The sequence below is a fragment of the Anoplolepis gracilipes genome, chromosome 2 (genome assembly GCF_047496725.1).
Source record: "Anoplolepis gracilipes chromosome 2, ASM4749672v1, whole genome shotgun sequence".
In the NCBI taxonomy this organism is placed as follows: Eukaryota; Metazoa; Arthropoda; class Insecta; order Hymenoptera; family Formicidae; genus Anoplolepis; species Anoplolepis gracilipes.
Window position 1 is genome coordinate 19,723,933 of NC_132971.1, and position 18,531 is coordinate 19,742,463.

Here is an 18,531-nt window from a genome sequence, read left to right on the forward strand (position 1 = left end):
GAAAAAAGATAGTTTTTTTATGTTTTATTGTATAGAATAATGATAGATTTTTCTACTCTCAATACTATGTTAAATACAAAACTATGTTGTTAAACGCGCCATAGCACTTTTGTTTGTGTGATAGCTGCGAAATTATTATCTTATCTGACCTATTTTAAGCTTACGTTACGGTATCGTGCACGTACATACAAATACCAACTGCGTCCATAACATTTAATTTAAAAAAAAACAGTTAAACAATTTTGTCATAAAAAACAATATTAACTTATTTAAAGTGTGTTTTATTCCAATTGCACATATAATAATAAATAAATATAAACTTAAATATTATTCTTATTTCTCTCAAAATATTTGTATATTTTCTATATTAACTCCTTAAATATTCTTAAATATTTATAAAACTTTTATTATATTATGTTTAATATATTATGTTAATTGATAACAAATAGCAGATCTGTTAAAATTAACAAATGATTTTTCGTTGGCGTAATAATATTCGAATAAATAACATTTTATTTATTAAAACGTACTTCAGATAGTATATATATAAATTCCTAATTATAAACCACATATATTTTTATGTAGATAAAAAGATAAATATAATATTTAATGCAATTAAAGATTAATATTTAATATAGCTTGTTGCGTATGACTATAAAATATTTAATTGATTTGATGTAAATAAAGAAAAAATGCGCTAAAGCTAAAGTTTTTTTAATATTCCAATATTTTGGGAATTAACATTATTTTTCAAGAATTTCAGAGACATTGTCATATTTTATTATTGTATATCGTAAAATGTATGAAATATACATTGCACCTATAATTTCTGTATTATTATTATTATCTTATCTTTATAATATTTTCAGAATTTATGTCTCACACTTTTCGCCTTTAAATTACGTTTGTATATAGATATATATAGAAGATACATTACTCTATCTTTGACTATCATCTGACTATCATCTCTAACTGTCCTTAAAAGATTTATTTTTCAAACTAGAATAAATCTATCAATTTGCTCCCTTTATCCTTAAGTTTTCTTTATCTTCAAGAATTATTGATATACGATTATTATAGTCTAATCTTTGTTGTTGACCAATTATCTTGTCAATATCTTTCTTCTTTGATAGTTCTTAAGACAAATGGATAATTTAAAAATAAATTTTTTGAAACATGTGTCTATAACGTGTCTATCTACTTAATTCATTATCGTTGCCTCCACAATCAATCAACAAAAACGTCAGCTTCTCAGTGCCGTAAAATCGAAAATAGATTTCCCGCGAAACCTGTTCAATCTATATTCGTTCCTGTCATCTACGTACTTCCTTTTAACCGGATCGCAACTTCTTGCTGTCGCATCGACACCCACGCAGTAGATCGGCAACCATAAAGCCGTTCTCCAACAACAACTCTCTCTCTCTCTCTCTCTCTCTCTCTCTCTCTCTCTCACCCTCTCTCTCTCTTTCTTTTTCCCCTCTCTTTCTTTCAGTTCATTCTCCCGAAAGCCTGAGCTCTTTCCAGGTGGCGCACTGGTGCTCACCTGTCAGCATAATTTTTGCCTAAGACCAACAAGTCCAGGGGATCAGCCCAACCAATCGGCGTGTCCGACCCTGGGGCCCCACACTCTGCGATCGTTCCGTCTCTTCGAACGAAGGTACGCCTTGAATAGTTCGCTTGGCTCCGACAGGCGCTTTAGTTCAGAAATTCCGTTGTGCGCAATAAACGTGAGAACGATAAACGAAACGTGAACCGGTCCTTCCTACTTGCACATATTCCTCCGTAAAGTAGTACGAGCGGATCCCTCGACCCCTCCGGAATCGTCAACAACACCCACAGACCAGGTGAGTGCTCATCGCATCGCAAGGCTCAAAGGTCCCTTCCGAGCTACGACGGTGAGATCGATGATCGGCAACGCGATCGATCGCCTCGTCAAAATGGCTCCTTCGATCTCTTCGAGGATTCTTCAGTGCGTCAAGTTAGGATATGACGTTGATCAATCTATCCCAGGAACATTATCTTATCACTGTGACTTATTTGCACTGCACGATCATCGCGATATCTTTTTACACTTCCCGGTCTCTTTTGCTTGTGAATTTTTTTCAAACGATCTTCTTTCCTCATCGATATTACGCAAGACACATTTTCGTTTTATATATATCCACAATTACCAACATTTCGGAGTAACACGCGAATTGATTTTAACATTTGTCGATATTTTTTTGAAGTATCGTCAATTTGCGTGAAGAAAATAAAATACGCGTGACTTCTGAAGACTTTCGAGGTTTACGTTTTCTTGTCAGCATATTTCTCATTTACAAAAAATAAAGATGATGCTAAAACAACTTCATACAAATGTTAGGAATTCCACAAATATCAAAGTGTATATAAATGTGTAGAAATTGAAAATTTCTATATCACTAAAATCACAAAAATATTATTTAATTCGAATTCGAAAGTTATTAATTAATTTGTAAACTTTCTAGGGATTGCCTTGATATGTCACGAATTGTGTACGTAAATTGTTACTGATTGTCGTTGTCTTCTGCTTACAATAATTATGACATTCTGATGCATTATCTTTTCTTCGAATCATTCTTATTTCTGATTCCAACCTTCAGTCATACGTCAATGTGACCTGGAATGCCTGCTATCGAATGCAAATTCCAGTCGCGAAGATATCGCATCGATGTCGACTGTTGCGAACGATCGCGAAATTCTCTTGGCGCTTGTTACTCGGTGTATTTGCGCATCGGCGGCACCGTCGATGAAAATTCACATTTTGCTCGCACGTAGCGCATGATTGTTGACTTAAAATGTCGCGTGTACACAGTGATCTCATCGTATATTTTTAGACGTCATGTACGCGCAAATCTAATAATTCATGAATTTGATCGAAGACTCTCGATTTAGACCGGCCTATCTCATTGACTTTCACGAAACTTTCCATAAGGTTTACATCGCGAAGATACATCGAGTGAGAAAATCGGTGAATCTTTCGCACCATCAAACTGTACGATATTACTCGCGTCAACAAAGCGTAGTATCTTGAAACCATTGAAATGCCTTTTCTGAATTATCTTAGACAAAATTCAAGAACATAAATATTCATATAAAAAAATTAACTAATTTAGTTGCAGGTATAAATTTTGTTAAAAAACACTTGTATTAACTTATATCGGAATTTTAAAATTTATCTTATTTAACACATTTTAATCTCATAATTAATATATAATTAATACGCATATTTTATCTAACAGATAATCTGCATATAGAATTTATTTTATCATGTATTTAAAAAAATATGTACGTAAATCAGGAAAAGATGGGAAAAGCTTTTTATACTACATTAAATATAAAATATAAAACTAAATGTAAAACAGAATATGAAAGTTAAATAATATACTAGTCAATCCGCTTTTTCCTCGATAAGTATTTAAATTCTGGTGTAAGCATGTCCCCATCTAAGTTTATCTAACAATAAGTAAAAATCGGTGAAAATGAGTGGATAAGTCAATCATATGGAGAATTTAAAAAATAGCAATTGTTACTATAATAATTGTAAAGATGCCGTAACGACTAATAAACTAAAATAACTAAAAAAGGCTTCTTTGATCACTCTGAACGCATTATGATGTATATTATCTATCCACTTTTTTTATCACAATATTATTCCACGCATGCTATTGGCGATATTGGCTAATCAAGTCCATAGAATCTCTTATTATGTTTCAAAAAAAATTGTCAATTTTTCACACGTTGATTTTTAAAATTTCTTTCTTTAATTTAAGAAAAGAAATTCTAATTCACACGCGAAATCTGATGTCTCGTGCTCGGTTCACTACAATGTGTACGGCGTATTTCGACTGGCTCTATTATTATTATGTGCCTTCGTGAATCGCGCCATTACGTAATAGCAAGGTCAGTGTCCACCTAGATGATCTATTTTTGCATATAAGAACCGCGCGATCCACTGCACCTCCATTGAATCTGGTTGTGAAAGCAGACGAATGTCTGATGACGGTCAAGGGAAGAATAAAACTACTACTGTACCGCAACAAAATGTGTCAAATCATTATGCACATTTTATTAAATGTTGTTATTTGAATTAATAGATGTACGTCTCGGAATATTCTATTTATTTTATAAAAATTTACAATTTAGGTTTTTAGGTTTCTTAAAATATTTTCCTAAAGTTATATAAATTATTATTGATAATGTACTAAATTTTTGTTAATATTATTTTTCTGAAATATCTCCAAATTAAGTGAAATACTGTTATTTATTTGTGAAAAAATGTATTTAATGTGTGTGTGTGTGTGTGTGTGTGTGTAAATATACATATATGTATTTACATATATATGTATATATTTATAAATGCATTTAAAAATTACCAATAATACTTTTAGTATTATCTCACTGCTAACGATAAGTATAGAATCTTCTTACTTTTTTATAATACTTTTATTCGAATTTATCCAGACGCATAAATATCGAAGAGTTAGATTTATGCTTTTTACCATTTCGTCTTTTTTTCTAACAATAAGTCAAGTAAAGAGGAAAATGTATACGATATTGTATGTAATGTAGTTCGACAATTGAGTTTTTTATCTACGCGATGAATAATACAGTGCGATAAAAGAGATAAATGATTAATACGTATGTTCCTCATATACCGAGTTTCAGGATTTCACTGAATAAAGTGAAATAACCTAAGAGAAAAAAAATACATTTAAAAACTCATTATATATTGTACGTTTAAAGTTTCATATTTTTTTATTAGATTGTGAATGTGTTCATTATATTTATAAATAATATAAAAGGAAGATATATCAAGTGATAGTATATTAATTAAAATTTAAGATTCAATCTAGTAATCAAGAAAACAATCTGCTGAGAAAAATTATACGAGTGCGCATGAAATATACATACGTATTTTTTCTTCGAATACGTTTTCCTCATATTCCTGATATTGCAATACAGTGAAATCATTAAGAATCATCATCTTAAGTTATCGGAGTCTAATTAATATTGTATATGATACATAATTTGAAATTATTGTGTGATAAATTCTATATTTTACAGATATTTAAAGAAATATAATATTTTTCATTATTATACATTATTCAAGGAATAATTCATCTCATTTTTTTCAATTCAATTTTTCTTTGACTAAAAATGGTAATTCAACGAGGTTCAGACTTGAATATCTCCAATGATGATTCCAGTATTATTAACAAAGAGCGATTATAAGAACGCTACTCCCGGAAGATATCGCAGCTCAATTCACGTGCGATGCAACTATAAAAGGCCACGTAAATGTGTTTTCAATCCACAACATATGAACCATCGGAACGATTTTCTCAATGCCATGCGGTTGTGACGAGGCCGCACAATGATGGTACAATGTCGACATTTTGAAAACATAAAGTAGTTTCTCTATCTTTTTTAATGACTCATAAGAAAGATAAAGATAATGCCAACTTTGTCATAATCGCATTAAAGTAAAAAAAAATCATATTGATTATTTCATCATGAGAAAGTATAATCTAAATTTCTCAAAAATTATACATTGTTTTCTTATTAAAATTGATTTGAGTTTGAAATAATATCGAAAGATGAGGAAATCTAAAAACGATAAATTCTTATTATCGCAATGTTGTACTAATTAGAAACGTACATAATTGCAAAAGATTAGGTTTCAGATTAGAAATTGTATCTTGTATCAGTACATCGTATATTGAGAAAAATATCCAGTAATACAAAAGATTTAACGCATGTATAAAAGCAGATAATTAGATTATCATGTGAATTGTATTAATATGTACTCACATTGCAAATGTCCACACAAAAGAGTTAACAACATTTAACAAGATTTATGATTATGAGAAAATTACTCAAGATCAAGTAACGAACATCAAGTAATGTTACATGCTAATATGCATATTCGTGCAGTTATTCTTTATAACCGTTTTTATACGCCGTTGTGTATTTGAAACGTAGATGAAATAGATTGATATGTCTAAGTTTTTTCACCAACGAATAAATTAAATTAACTAAATAAATTAAAATATACAAATAAATGAATGATGAAAAATATTCTATAAAATTGCGCGATTTTAGTAATATCTGCGCTCTATGCATATGAAGATATCATTTCGATGAGTCGCATTTACATTCGATCAAAGTACGTATATGTCTTTTGTCCTTCGCATCATTCATAAGCAGACAACCGGACAGCCTCATATCTTCCGTCTGTATCGAATACGAAATATCGATACGTGTGGCCGTATCATCCACACTTGCTACTTCCATTTCTCTTTCTATTCTGCCGAATCACGTAGACCTAAAGGGTCAACGACCTCCAGTAGACTGACGGTTACTGACATTAAAACTAGTCTTGGCGTGAAAAGTACAAATAGTCTACATACTGATGAGATATTATTATTAATTGATAACTTGTTTCTAGGAATTAAAGCCCTCGCGGTAAATATAATAAACCAATTGAAAGATTTTTGAAGGAAATTCTTGTGAAATTAGAAACTACAGTTCGAAAATGCCTAGAAATAAAGGAATGTGTGCTCATACATATTCCTGGATTTACTTTTGTATATGTATTAATTTGGATCAAAATACGTCGATTACTGTTTTTCTATTTACTCTTTTGTCAATCAAAATAATGTATTAAACATTTCGAAGAAGAGGGAGCAAGAGAAAGAAAGAGGGAGAGAAAAAGAAAGAAAACAAAAAAGAGAGGGAAAAAGTTCAAGGAAATTCAAAAACAGAATTTTCAAAAATCTGACATACACGCAAACAACTGTTCGCTATTTAAACGCATACACATATTCACACCTACCGTTTATTAACCATGTACTAAATTACAACAGACAATAACGCAGCCGGAGACAAAACAAATATGCTTTTCGAGTACAGAGTACGAGAGATAAATATACCGATATCACGAGAAGATAAAACACTATAATATCTTTCGCGATAAAAGAAAATTGCAGAGTTGTTCTTAAGAGTTAAATGACATAGCTATATATACGAGAGGATAAAAATTATTTAATTAAAAAGTTAATTTACACGTGGAACTTTCTCTTGATTTAAAATTGATTGCAACATTGACAATAACAACTGATGAATTGATAATAACAATTAAAGATATAAGCTGTTTAAGAGCAATCCAGGTAAATCCAAAATTATATTTATTTCGTTATTTTATAATTTCTGTTAAGAAATTTTTTTATTTTCTTTTTAATTTTCGTATTTTATCCTTATTTTTATAGAAATGAAAATGTATCACAAATTTTACTATTAATTACTTACTTTTAATATTTCGATTTCATTACCTAGAGATTTGTAATAATTGAAATATTATATATTATAATTATATAATAATCAACGACGATGTAAACTAATTTACACCAGCATAACTGCGCAATAATATATTTACCACAATATAACGTTTAAAAGAAATATTTATATATATATATATATATATGACTATACGTATTACCGGATCTATTGTGTTCTTAATATCCGCTTTGCATACAGCCATTGAACTGAAGAGACCAAACACGCGATTCATTATTGTACCATTCGCATTAGATTACTAGTATAATTACAATGGTCGCATAATTGCGTCTCAATTATGATGCAAGAAACATTTACGTGAGAAACAAGAACATCCCGATTAAGGAAAAAAAAATAAAATCCGGTTTGAGTAAGAAAAAAAAATATAAATATATTCTTACACTCAACATTTGCGTTTTATAAGCAAAAGATATATATTTATAACTCATATATTTGACGATTAAAGTTGTGTGTGTGTGTGTGTGTGTGTATACATATGGGCGTGAATAATAATTAATAGTTACGTATATTCACTGGCATTCCGCAAACTGTCTGGATTGTACATGTTTGTGCTACATAGAGACGCTGACATTTCACACATCAATCTGCCATTTCTAATGCAGGATCAGCAGATTCTTTGTAAAATGCTACTATAATAAAAAATATTTTTCCACTTCTAATACTTGTATATCTTTATTAATTCGCAAATGCTAACTCGCAAATCACACGAGGAACTATGTTGTTTAATAAACATATAAAAAACACGCACAAAATACAAGAGCATACAAGAGTGTTTGCTAACCCTCTGAGTGAATTACAATCGTTTACGATGAAGCATCAAATGATAGACTCTGTATGTACAATTCCTGTTTAGAAAGCAAAGTACGCCTTCTCGAAGCGTATTCACGTCGTACATAAACATACAAGAGCGTGCAATACACGTTTGCATACGTTCAATGGAATGTGATAAGTAGGCAATGGCAAAAAATATGAAACTGCAAAAGCAATCGTATTTTAACATCAATAGTTTCCCACGTATAGGATTGGACCGTACGATTTATGACAATCACACTGCAATCTTAAAATTAACCGCGTCGTGTAATTATAAATTATTGTCATGAAAAAGAAAATATTGATCAATGCAATAGAAAAAACGATAAATTGATTTGATAATTGATTTGAATATTTTATTATATAGAAATAAAATTATAAATAAAAAAGAGAGAATTTTTAAAAACCTAATTATTTAATTAATGTTTAATATATTTAAATAAAAGGATTAAAATATATATAAATATATATATATATATATATTATTTTTACTAAGCTAAAAATATTATAGATAAAACTCCTGTGTTTGACAAACACAGAAATTTTATCTATAATATTTTAAGCTTAGTAAAAATAATTAGTTTTTTGCTTGCTTAACTAAAAGGTTTTTCTAAATTCCAAGTTTATGTTTAACTTCCGTCTCTTAAAATGTTCCAAGAATATTTTCTCATAATTTGCTGTTTTAACTCTCTATTGGCACATTATTTCTACGCTGTGCATTTTTGTTATCTACATAATCTGCTGTCTTGTTCGAAAAAATGCCAGCTTATATCGAGATTTATTGGAGGCCTTTTTCGAATCAAGTTGATCTTCCGCTTCGTGCCCGCTTCTGGACCCGAAGGCAATTTAGGATTTAAAGGGAGGGACCCGACCACCTGCGCTTGCTTCGCCTCGAAGCAAGTAACACTACCTGGCTCAAACTCCACCAAGGAGCCAAGTTATCTTTCAAAGATCGAACAAAGGCTCCAGATGGAACTCGCGGACCCTATACTTTTTGTTAGGCTTCCGTCTCTTAAACTCACATTCACACGTATGTTTGTTCACTTTACGTATTCGATCTTCTGGAGTTTCGTATTCCATTTAACAATGACGGATAAATTTTTTTTAGCAATTTCTTCAAAGAATATCTTTCTACAAAGAAAGGCCCCATATGACGCTAAAAGGAAGAAAACTGAATTTTTGTGGAACAAACGTTTTCTAAATATTTTTTTCAATTGATCTCAAAGGAATATATTGTCAAGTAGTCGAAAAGAAATAAACTGTTGTCAAGCGCGACGATGAATCTCTTAATTCATGAAAATGACTCCATCGAATGATCAAGATTTTTAAGTAGCATCCAGGGGTCAAAAACAAATTTTAAATTCTATCTTTTGTTCGATTACAATACAATAAAAAAAAAAAAAAACACCGAATAATGTGAATAAATATCAATGTATTCTTGTACCTCGGTGATCGTTCATGTTGCCGAGCCAGATAAACACGAAAAACATCAGTGTAAGATAACTCTATTGTCCTCAAGAGACCAGAAACATCTCGTGATCGAGTGATTATTGCGCAGCACGTTTATTAAAAATTCCCCGAGAAATAAAATAACTAAGTTGCGATTTTCATCCCAATACGCGCCGAGATGATATCGTCAAACAATTGTCTACCTTATCGCGTTGCATTTTCACTTTTAATTACAATTCTAATTGAACACTATTCAGAATTACTCTGACGCACGGAAATACAATAATTCCATGATTTTTCTCATTTACATATCACTATGACGTTTAGTATCGGTGATAACTATTCTTCGCACACTTGCATTTGAATAATTTGTCCGCGCCAAGAAATTGTTTACGCAGATGAGAACATAAGAACGATACAGCAACTCGCGTAAATTCCACCAGAAATTAATGCACATTTAATCTACACTCTTAAACTGGAAAAACACAAAAAGCAAGATACGATAAACCTGCTCGATACCTAAACCAGCGATAACAACGTAAATTTTTAAATACGTACGCACTTTAGAATGTTATTTGTTTTATATTAATATAATATTTACATTACTAAATATATTGGACGCATGTCTGTATAAATAAGTCAAGGTTGCTAATTATAATAACTGATTTTAATAACGCAGCTACGTAGAAATCTTGTATTAAATAAAGAATATAAATTGTTCTTTAAAAATCAATTAGCTATATAAAGGCTGTGCAATGTTACAAAAAGTTGCAAAAATTATTCATCCTATGCAATTCTAATCTGTGCCTATTTAAACATTTTTAGTCATTTTGCGAATTTTTGTTACTTATGATACTTATGTACTTATGACGTTAAACAGATTTTTTAGCTACATAAAGTAACGCACAGGAGTGGGTAACATTGAGAATCGTGACTGATAAAAACTGCCAATCAGGAAATCGATCTTCATATCCAAGCGGACTTAATTCTTGATAAAAAGTACGTGATACGTAAAAATATACATCGATTAAATATACTTGGTGTATACATTCGTACAAATTGATCACTATATGTATAATAATTCTGAAATAAATAAAATTTAAAAGCTGAAAATATTCGATATTCGTGAATCTCTCCTCTCTTCTTCTTATTTATTATTTATAAAATTGAATTGTTCTTTGCTAAGATTGTTTAATAATTTATATAAGAGTTATATGATAATAATATATATTTGATTTATAACAACATTATATAGTAATTTCAATAATAATAATTATAATAATAATCGAATCTTTTTTTCTGGAAAGAAATAACGTTCTTGACCTAAATGCGACTATAAATGGAGTTTAATGAAATCTAACGATTATTAATATCGAATTATAAAAATATAAAATAATAAGACACGTAATATTGTATATCGGGAACAATGTGATTTTGTACATTGTCCAGTCACGTATTAGACATTCATTTTCCAAGTAAAATATTTTCTCACATCTGACGTATTAAGATAATGTTGTGCCATAACAATATTTATTCAATGTATCATTAATATGTTTAATAATAATTGCTATTACTGACGCGGGATACTTTTAATTTTCTACCCTTCGAGTGCTTTCTGATTCTGCAGTCGTCAAACGAGAATTCGTCGCACGTTTTCATCTTTGTCGAAAAGTTTGTACCGAATCCGATCTATTCATGTACGTGCCAGAAGTCGCGCCGGTCTGCAAACCGTCACGGTTATCTAACGTCAGCGTCCGTAGGTGGGGCATGAACGTTGTGCTTGTGCAGTAACAGCGGTGCACCGGGTGCAACCGCGTCCGCTAAAATCTCTGATACCGCGAACGGAGCGCAGTTTGTATTGTTTCTCAAGCTTGCGACACAACCTCCCTTGAGTCGGAATAAAGGTATCTCGCGAATATGATAGAACTTTAATTATCATTGTTTAACCGAATGTTCGACAGTTCGATAATTCCGTGAAATCACGGGACTGCGTTGCAACAGGAAGAATAAATATTTTGCATTTACGAATTTATTAAGTAACGTAGAAGATGATTAAATTTTTTTTTTTGAAAAATCTCGAGAGAAGCGTACGTAGTTTAGCGTAAAAAATTTTAATAACAAATGAAATAAATTTTGTCTTATTTATGAATCGTATAAACTTTCGCTCTCTTGTACTTGATTACGTCAGTATAATATTCCGACGTAACAGTCGACCTCTTGAAGTTTTGATAGATTGGTTATATTATATAGGAATATAAAAGTATATTAATTTTTCTAATATATCTTTTAAATTTTTATATATTGGCCCTTTCTCGATCTTATCCATTTATCATTTACGTAACGTTTCGGAAAGTCTAACAAAGCATCGTTGCCTCGACAAACAAACTGGCCACCAGATGTTACTTGATGTTACTTGAGAAAGAATAAGAGAAAGATTCATGTTACACGAAATGGTGCATTTCTTATGGACTATAAATTTTAGGGACTGCATACTAAGAAAAATATTTAATTATTTAGTGAAAACACAAAGGGTAAACTAAAAATTCTTGTAAAACATTTTTAAGTTTACAAAAATTTTGAATAAATATTAAATTCGCTCTGAGAATTATTATAACTATTTATATTAAAATAAAAAATATATTAAATTTATTTTTTTTATTCTCCCATTTTATGTATTGTTTATTAACAACCATTACTACAACATAATAAGAAACATTTATTGTATGGCCACTAATATGTAACTAAAATTATTCAATTATGTGAATAATATTCTAATACAAAAATAAAAGTCATTACATTAATATTTTCATATACATTCGTAGAATGTAAAAAAATTCGTGCTTAAAAAGATCTAATAAAATATCCTTATGATCCAAGTAAGTTGTGAATCATTTTCAGAAATAAGCCGCAACATGGAAATCTCGGCAGCCTGGCTGCTGACCATCTTCTTGGCGGCCACTACTGTCACGGATGGTGTGCCTTCAACTACTATTATGCCTTCATCTACTACGGAGTTTATTCGTAATGAAGTGAATACGACAAGTGATACTACCGAATCTGTAAAGTCGACGACACCGAGCAAATTTTTGGATTATGCCAAACCCTTCTCGAATATGAAGGACATATTGATGCAGGAGATTCGCACTTTAGATAAAGACGTTTCCGATGCCAAGGTCAGTATTTAATTACATGAAAAACGTTGTATAATATTTGGTATATTCATATTTTTAATCATCTAACGAATTATAGTGGTCTTTTCTCGTATTAAAAGAAAAATCAAATTTCAACAAATATTTTATTTTTATTACGTGAATCATTAAAATCGTAAATATATTAATTAACAATGTATTGAGAATGCCTCGAAAGTCAGATATTTTGGAATATGGTTAGTCTTAATCTGATCTTCCCCCTGTGCTTTTAATTACGATGTTAAAACCAATTTTGCAGATTCAGGAAGAGGTAGCAGAGACTTTTAAGGCTGAAGCACAAAGAGATTTGGTAGATAGAATCAAAAAGACTGATAAACCGAACAAGTCAACGTCAAAGAAAGTAAATCCTGTGGCAGAAAGTAAAGAATTCAAGAAATTCGACGATACGCCTTATGACGAGGAAGAAAATGAAACCGACGACGAGGAGGACTATTATGAGGAAGACGAGGACACGGATCTCAACGACGATGAAGAAGTCATGACGCAGTGTCCTGATTACTGTAAATGCGCAGGGCAATACGCCGCCGCAATGACTGCAACGTATGTTTCGCAGCTTCTCTAATCGGATCATTACATAACGGAATAACAACCTCCCTTGGTGTGACGGCAGATAAAGAGCTCACTGATAGACCATTTCCTGCTCAGAGAGAGTGGGACAGAAAAATTATGACATATTTTTTTACATCAACGCGAAAAATTGCTCGTGTAATTGAATGAATACTTCATTCGCATGCTTTATGTGTTTTATGTATCTTTGTTGACACTTCGAATATCATTGTTACACAGTTTATCCGAAGATATATGCATGAATACACGAATATAAGATAATTGAAAAATTATGACGTTATAATTTGTATATTTGAAGGCAACAGCAATTATAATTATTCTATCATGTTATAGCGGTCCCCTTAAAATTTTCTAAGAATAAGTTGTCTTTGAATAAATACATTATCATATTTAGTTTCAATTATACAAATAATAGAACCGCAATCATTTTTCAAATTTTCGCAAAAAATTTATTAAAATGATTAAACCCCAATTAATTAATTCCATCATATAATTACTAACGCATTTATTAGCAATCATAGGTAGCCAAACGGTATCAATATGTAATTTTTTTCAATAATTATATTAATTTTTTTTCTTTCTTATCCTTAGGTGCACGAAATTAGTGGATGAACAAGCTTTCGGACCGGGTATTGCGCATCTGCGAATCGAAAATGCTCCCCCGATTCAATTGGGACCGAATGCCTTACGAGCTCGCGGTCTCCAGCAATTAGAGTCCATCGCTATCGTCGACACGAAGATAGTCGAGCTAGATCGTACTGCATTCAACGGCATCACATATCTGTTTGCGGTGAATTTGACACGCAATGGTCTTCACGATATCCATCCAAATACCTTCCAGAACAACACGCAGCTCAGTTTACTCACAATCTCCGGTAACACATTAAGACACATGCACGACACTCACATGAAGCACTACCTGTTGCATGCATCGTCGATCACTGATTTCGATTTTTCGAACAACGGAATACTGCGATTGAAACGCACCGTCTTCTCCAAGATGAACAGCCTCAGTTATATCAATTTGCGCGGTAATAGATTGAGAGAGATCGATAGCGCGATCTTCGACTCGCTGGATTCGCTCATAGAAGTGGACCTCTCGGATAATCTCTTAAATGAACTGCCGCTGGATCTGTTCATTGATAAAGAAATGCAAGCTCTTCGTGTCGCTGGTAAGAAATGCCCTGAATTTAAATGTGATGTAATTTAAATTAAAAAATAAGACGAAATGTGCGATTGGTTATTGAATTTAAATAATTGAGTAGATTTTTATTTTATCGGCTTATTGTTGACACCGGTGAATAAATAAAGATCGGACAGTTATTTTATTGTTGATAAACAATGTTTAAGAATAAAGGAATTATTTTCAGGAAATAATCTATCGACGTTGGCCACCATAAGTGCCTCGAGACTGACGATACTTGATGCTTCGAGGAATAAGATCAGAGTAATTGGCAAAGAGGATCTAAATGGCATACCATTATTAGAGACCCTACACATCAAATCGAACAATATGAAGAGAATTCACCAACATGCTTTCAACGATCTCGATCAGTTGCGGCATCTTGATATCAGTGATAACAAGCTCTCCTCGTTAACAGAACATCATTTCAAATCTAATCCGAGATTACAAGTTCTACTGATGAATGATAATCCCACTTTACAAACTCTACCAGTTTTCAAAACTTATGGTTTGGTATACGATACCTTTAGGTAAAATACCTTTTACCTATCATTATATTTCAAAATATAAGAAGCGAGCAAATCATTGTATAATTATTATTATTATTTAACAGCGTTTATCGTTTCGAATGTGCGAATTGTGGCCTAGACAATCTCAAACCAGGCACATTTGACGAAATGCCAGCGATAACTCGGCTGAATCTCGCGAGGAATCAGCTAAACAGTTTTCCCGTTGGACTGCTGGAACGTCTCTCGTCTCTGCGAGAATTGGATCTCTCTGATAATATCATCTCTACTCTGCAACCCGGAATGTTCCACGGTGCTTTGACTTTGAACAAGCTAAATCTCGCACATAATCCATTGACGACATTGCAAGTGACACCATTTTTAAATACACCAGGACTCGTAAAATTGGATGTTAGTCGTTGCAACCTCGAACGTGTTTGGAGCGAAGCTAGAGTGCCATTGAAAAGTCTTCGGTGAGATTTGAAAAAAAATTCTTTCTTTCATATAATCTATGTAACTTTTCTATCACAACTTGTATGCGCATATAATCTTTTATAAATATTTTTAATTTGAGGATTATTGAAAATTTCTTGTCAATAGAAATAGAAAAGTTTTGCTATAGTAAAATTGTTCGTATGTAGAAACAAAATATTAAAATAATCATCGATCAGTGTACTTAATGCTTTCTTTTCTCTTCAGATTCCTGTCGGTTCGTAGTAATCTTTTACGGCGAATTACTATCGAGGAACTTAAAGCTACGCCAAGACTGTCGGGTCTAGATTTGTCGCACAATCCTCTAGATTGTGATGAAGAATTTAATCAAGCTGTGCAATGGCTCACCGATCACGGTGTTTCGCCGAGAGAGAATCTTGAGTGAGTAAATAGTAAAATTCAGTACCTAGTTTATATATCACACAAGAATTCTCTCAAATACTTCTCATAATGCTTTTTCTAGACCAATCACACATTTCAATGATTTTGAAAATGTTGACGATGACGCCGATTCGAATGGCATCAGTCAATGGGTGGACTTGGCGAAGATAGTTTGCGATGGACTCGATGCTGGCCCACCACCTAGAGGGTTTTCCAGCAAACCACATCCAAAGGATGATTCCGAACTCCAAGAGGAGTTCGATTCTGCACTAAAAAGCGAGCTCGATAAAGAAGAGGTAAGATAGCGAGTAATATTTTTCGATAATATACCCGTTAAAAGTGTCCTTTAGAAGTATGCTTTAATTATCTTCAATTTTTCTCAAGATACAATATTTCAACCTTGAGAATATTATCACAAAACAATGACACAATAATATCAAACGCGCTTGTTACAGGAGCTCCTCAAGCTAAACATCGATCACGGTATCGATGCCAATGATCCGCGACTCTTGGAAGATCAGGAATACGACGAGGACTTCACGATCACTACGGAATATCACTCTTGGTACAACTTGAGGCCTGGCTTTAAAATCTGGCTAGTTTCCGGTACTGTCCTATCCGTTTTAGTCGTGTTCCTGTTGGTAGCGCGCATCGCCTGCTGCTTGGCGAACAAACGAGGACGAGGTCCCGTCCTCAGGCCACCTATGATCCTTCGTCAAGGTCTGGTCGACAATAAGAATTGCGGGTTGGTCTACAAACCCCTGCAGGAAGAGATAGCCACACCTCACATGCCAAAACGAGGTAGCTTCTACTCGAGCAGCACCTTCCATTACGACAAAATCGTGCCAGAGAGTGTATAAAGAAAACTTGTTTCCTGATTAATTAAGTGATCAATTACGGAGCGACCAACTGACGTGATTGATCTCAACCGCCGAAGACCACTTCGCTTTCGCAAATCAAGAGGAATTATTTACACAGACTGTTATTGGATGAATGGAACTGATAAGAGAAGAGGGGAAAATGAGTCTTTCTCTCGAAAATATGTGTTAATTACAATATCCAATAAGAATACAATTAGGCAGATTCTTTTCTATTTAACCATAGCTGACAATACGTAATCTTATCAGCAAGTTTTTTATTGAAAAAATATCAAAACACTCGAACAAATATAATTGTCAGCATTTAATTAGACTTTGTATACGATGTATCGAAATGCATCTCGTTTTTTAAGCTTTACCACGTTTTAAAAGTACACAAAGAAGACGATTAATATATAAATGCGTTTATTATTGTTATTAACGCAAAAAACGATGCCTGATAGAAATAATAATTTAGATATAAACACTGCAATGCTATATCTTACAATCAGTTAAGAACATAAATTCCTTTACATGTATATGGAAATAATAGTAAAGTACTTATTATTTATAAGTTTTTATTTAAAGTTTACTACTTTACTTATCGGTTAAGCAGCGGCCGGGTCAATTTCGACGTCTAATTTAAGTTTCTTTTAACTATACTGTTTGTTTCTAGGAAGCTATATAATCTAATATAGAAATTATAAAAGTATAATTTAATAATATTAATATTGAAAATTAAATAAAGATGGAAAATTAATGTAAAATTTATTAATTAAAAATTTGGATAAAAACGTCAATTGGTATTAATTGATATTTGATGAATAACAGAACTACGTATAACAGATGCAAAATTTTATACGAAAAAGTAAAAGAGCTTTTTTTAAAAGTCCAAATAAAAAGTAATATATTAATAGCACAACATAAATAAATATAATTTTTAATTACTTATGGATAATATTCTGAGATCCGTAAATTTAACTATATTTGCAAAATGTGTTGCTGCGCAAATACTATTATACACTATTATATATATATACATACATATATATATATATGCTGTAAATAACATTTATAATAATAAAAAAATCGTTTTAATAAAATTTAAAAAAAAATTAAAATTGAGTTTATTTTCCGTCTCAATCTAATATGTTGCAAAAGCAAACATGAAAAAAAATAAATAAAGATATTAGAAATCAAGGACGTGCAAGAAATGAAAAATACTTCGTTGTTCTCGATACGAAAACAAAACTTGTACAACAGTTAATATACCTATAGAGATAAATGACGTGAACTGAACGAGCTTGATTAAATAACTTCTGTCATAACAAGGACTGACGCGATAAAATTATGCAAAACAAGAATAGCTGATGAAAATCAGATTAGAATCATTGACGCATATCGAATAGTTTTATAACGCAAAAAAAAAAATTTACTATCAATAAATTGTATAAGTAAAAAAAATTGTCCGCAATACACACACACACATCATACACATTATATATCTAGTAAATAAAATTTGCTTCAAATGTGCAATACATGTGTTTCGCTTACGTGAAAAATTAGGTTAAATATTTACGTAGTAAATCAAAATTTTTCAATTATGTATTACGCTTTTATGTAATTAGTTTGGAAATAAATAATTAATATGACTATTAGATCATCCAATAATAACATGCACTAAAATATTTTTCAAAAAA

The 18,531-nt window shown here is 31.7% G+C and overlaps 2 protein-coding genes across 7 annotated transcripts in view; one reads left to right on the top strand and one right to left on the bottom strand.

Moving 5' to 3' along the window:
* Window positions 1-18,531, bottom strand: part of Wdp (Leucine rich repeat protein windpipe) — a 67,032-nt gene that overhangs the window by 40,271 nt on the left and 8,230 nt on the right. The gene's annotated exons all lie outside the window — the stretch shown is intronic.
* Window positions 1,517-17,631, top strand: Gp150 (leucine-rich repeat domain-containing glycoprotein 150). Of its 3 annotated transcripts, none has more exons than XM_072886437.1 (9): window positions 1,517-1,657; window positions 12,535-12,809; window positions 13,084-13,385; window positions 14,004-14,584; window positions 14,783-15,125; window positions 15,209-15,574; window positions 15,801-15,974; window positions 16,057-16,270; window positions 16,430-17,631. In XM_072886437.1, exons 2-9 carry the CDS (start codon window positions 12,549-12,551, stop codon window positions 16,832-16,834), a joined length of 2,646 nt encoding a protein of 881 aa, XP_072742538.1. In that variant the 5' UTR covers window positions 1,517-1,657; window positions 12,535-12,548; the 3' UTR covers window positions 16,835-17,631. The 3 variants fall into 3 exon arrangements, with proteins under 3 accessions (XP_072742538.1, XP_072742536.1, XP_072742537.1); XM_072886435.1 differs by lacking the exon at window positions 1,517-1,657 and adding an exon at window positions 1,664-1,844; XM_072886436.1 differs by lacking the exon at window positions 1,517-1,657 and adding an exon at window positions 11,416-11,540.

Coding starts and splice junctions, on each gene's coding strand:
- Gp150 (XM_072886437.1), top strand. CDS start 12,549: ATGGAAATCTCGGCAGCCTGGCTGCTGACCATCTTCTTGGCGGCCACT. Junction 12,810..13,083: donor AAGACGTTTCCGATGCCAAG/GTCAGTATTTAA, acceptor CCAATTTTGCAG/ATTCAGGAAGAGGTAGCAGA. Junction 15,126..15,208: donor TTGGTATACGATACCTTTAG/GTAAAATACCTT, acceptor ATTATTTAACAG/CGTTTATCGTTTCGAATGTG.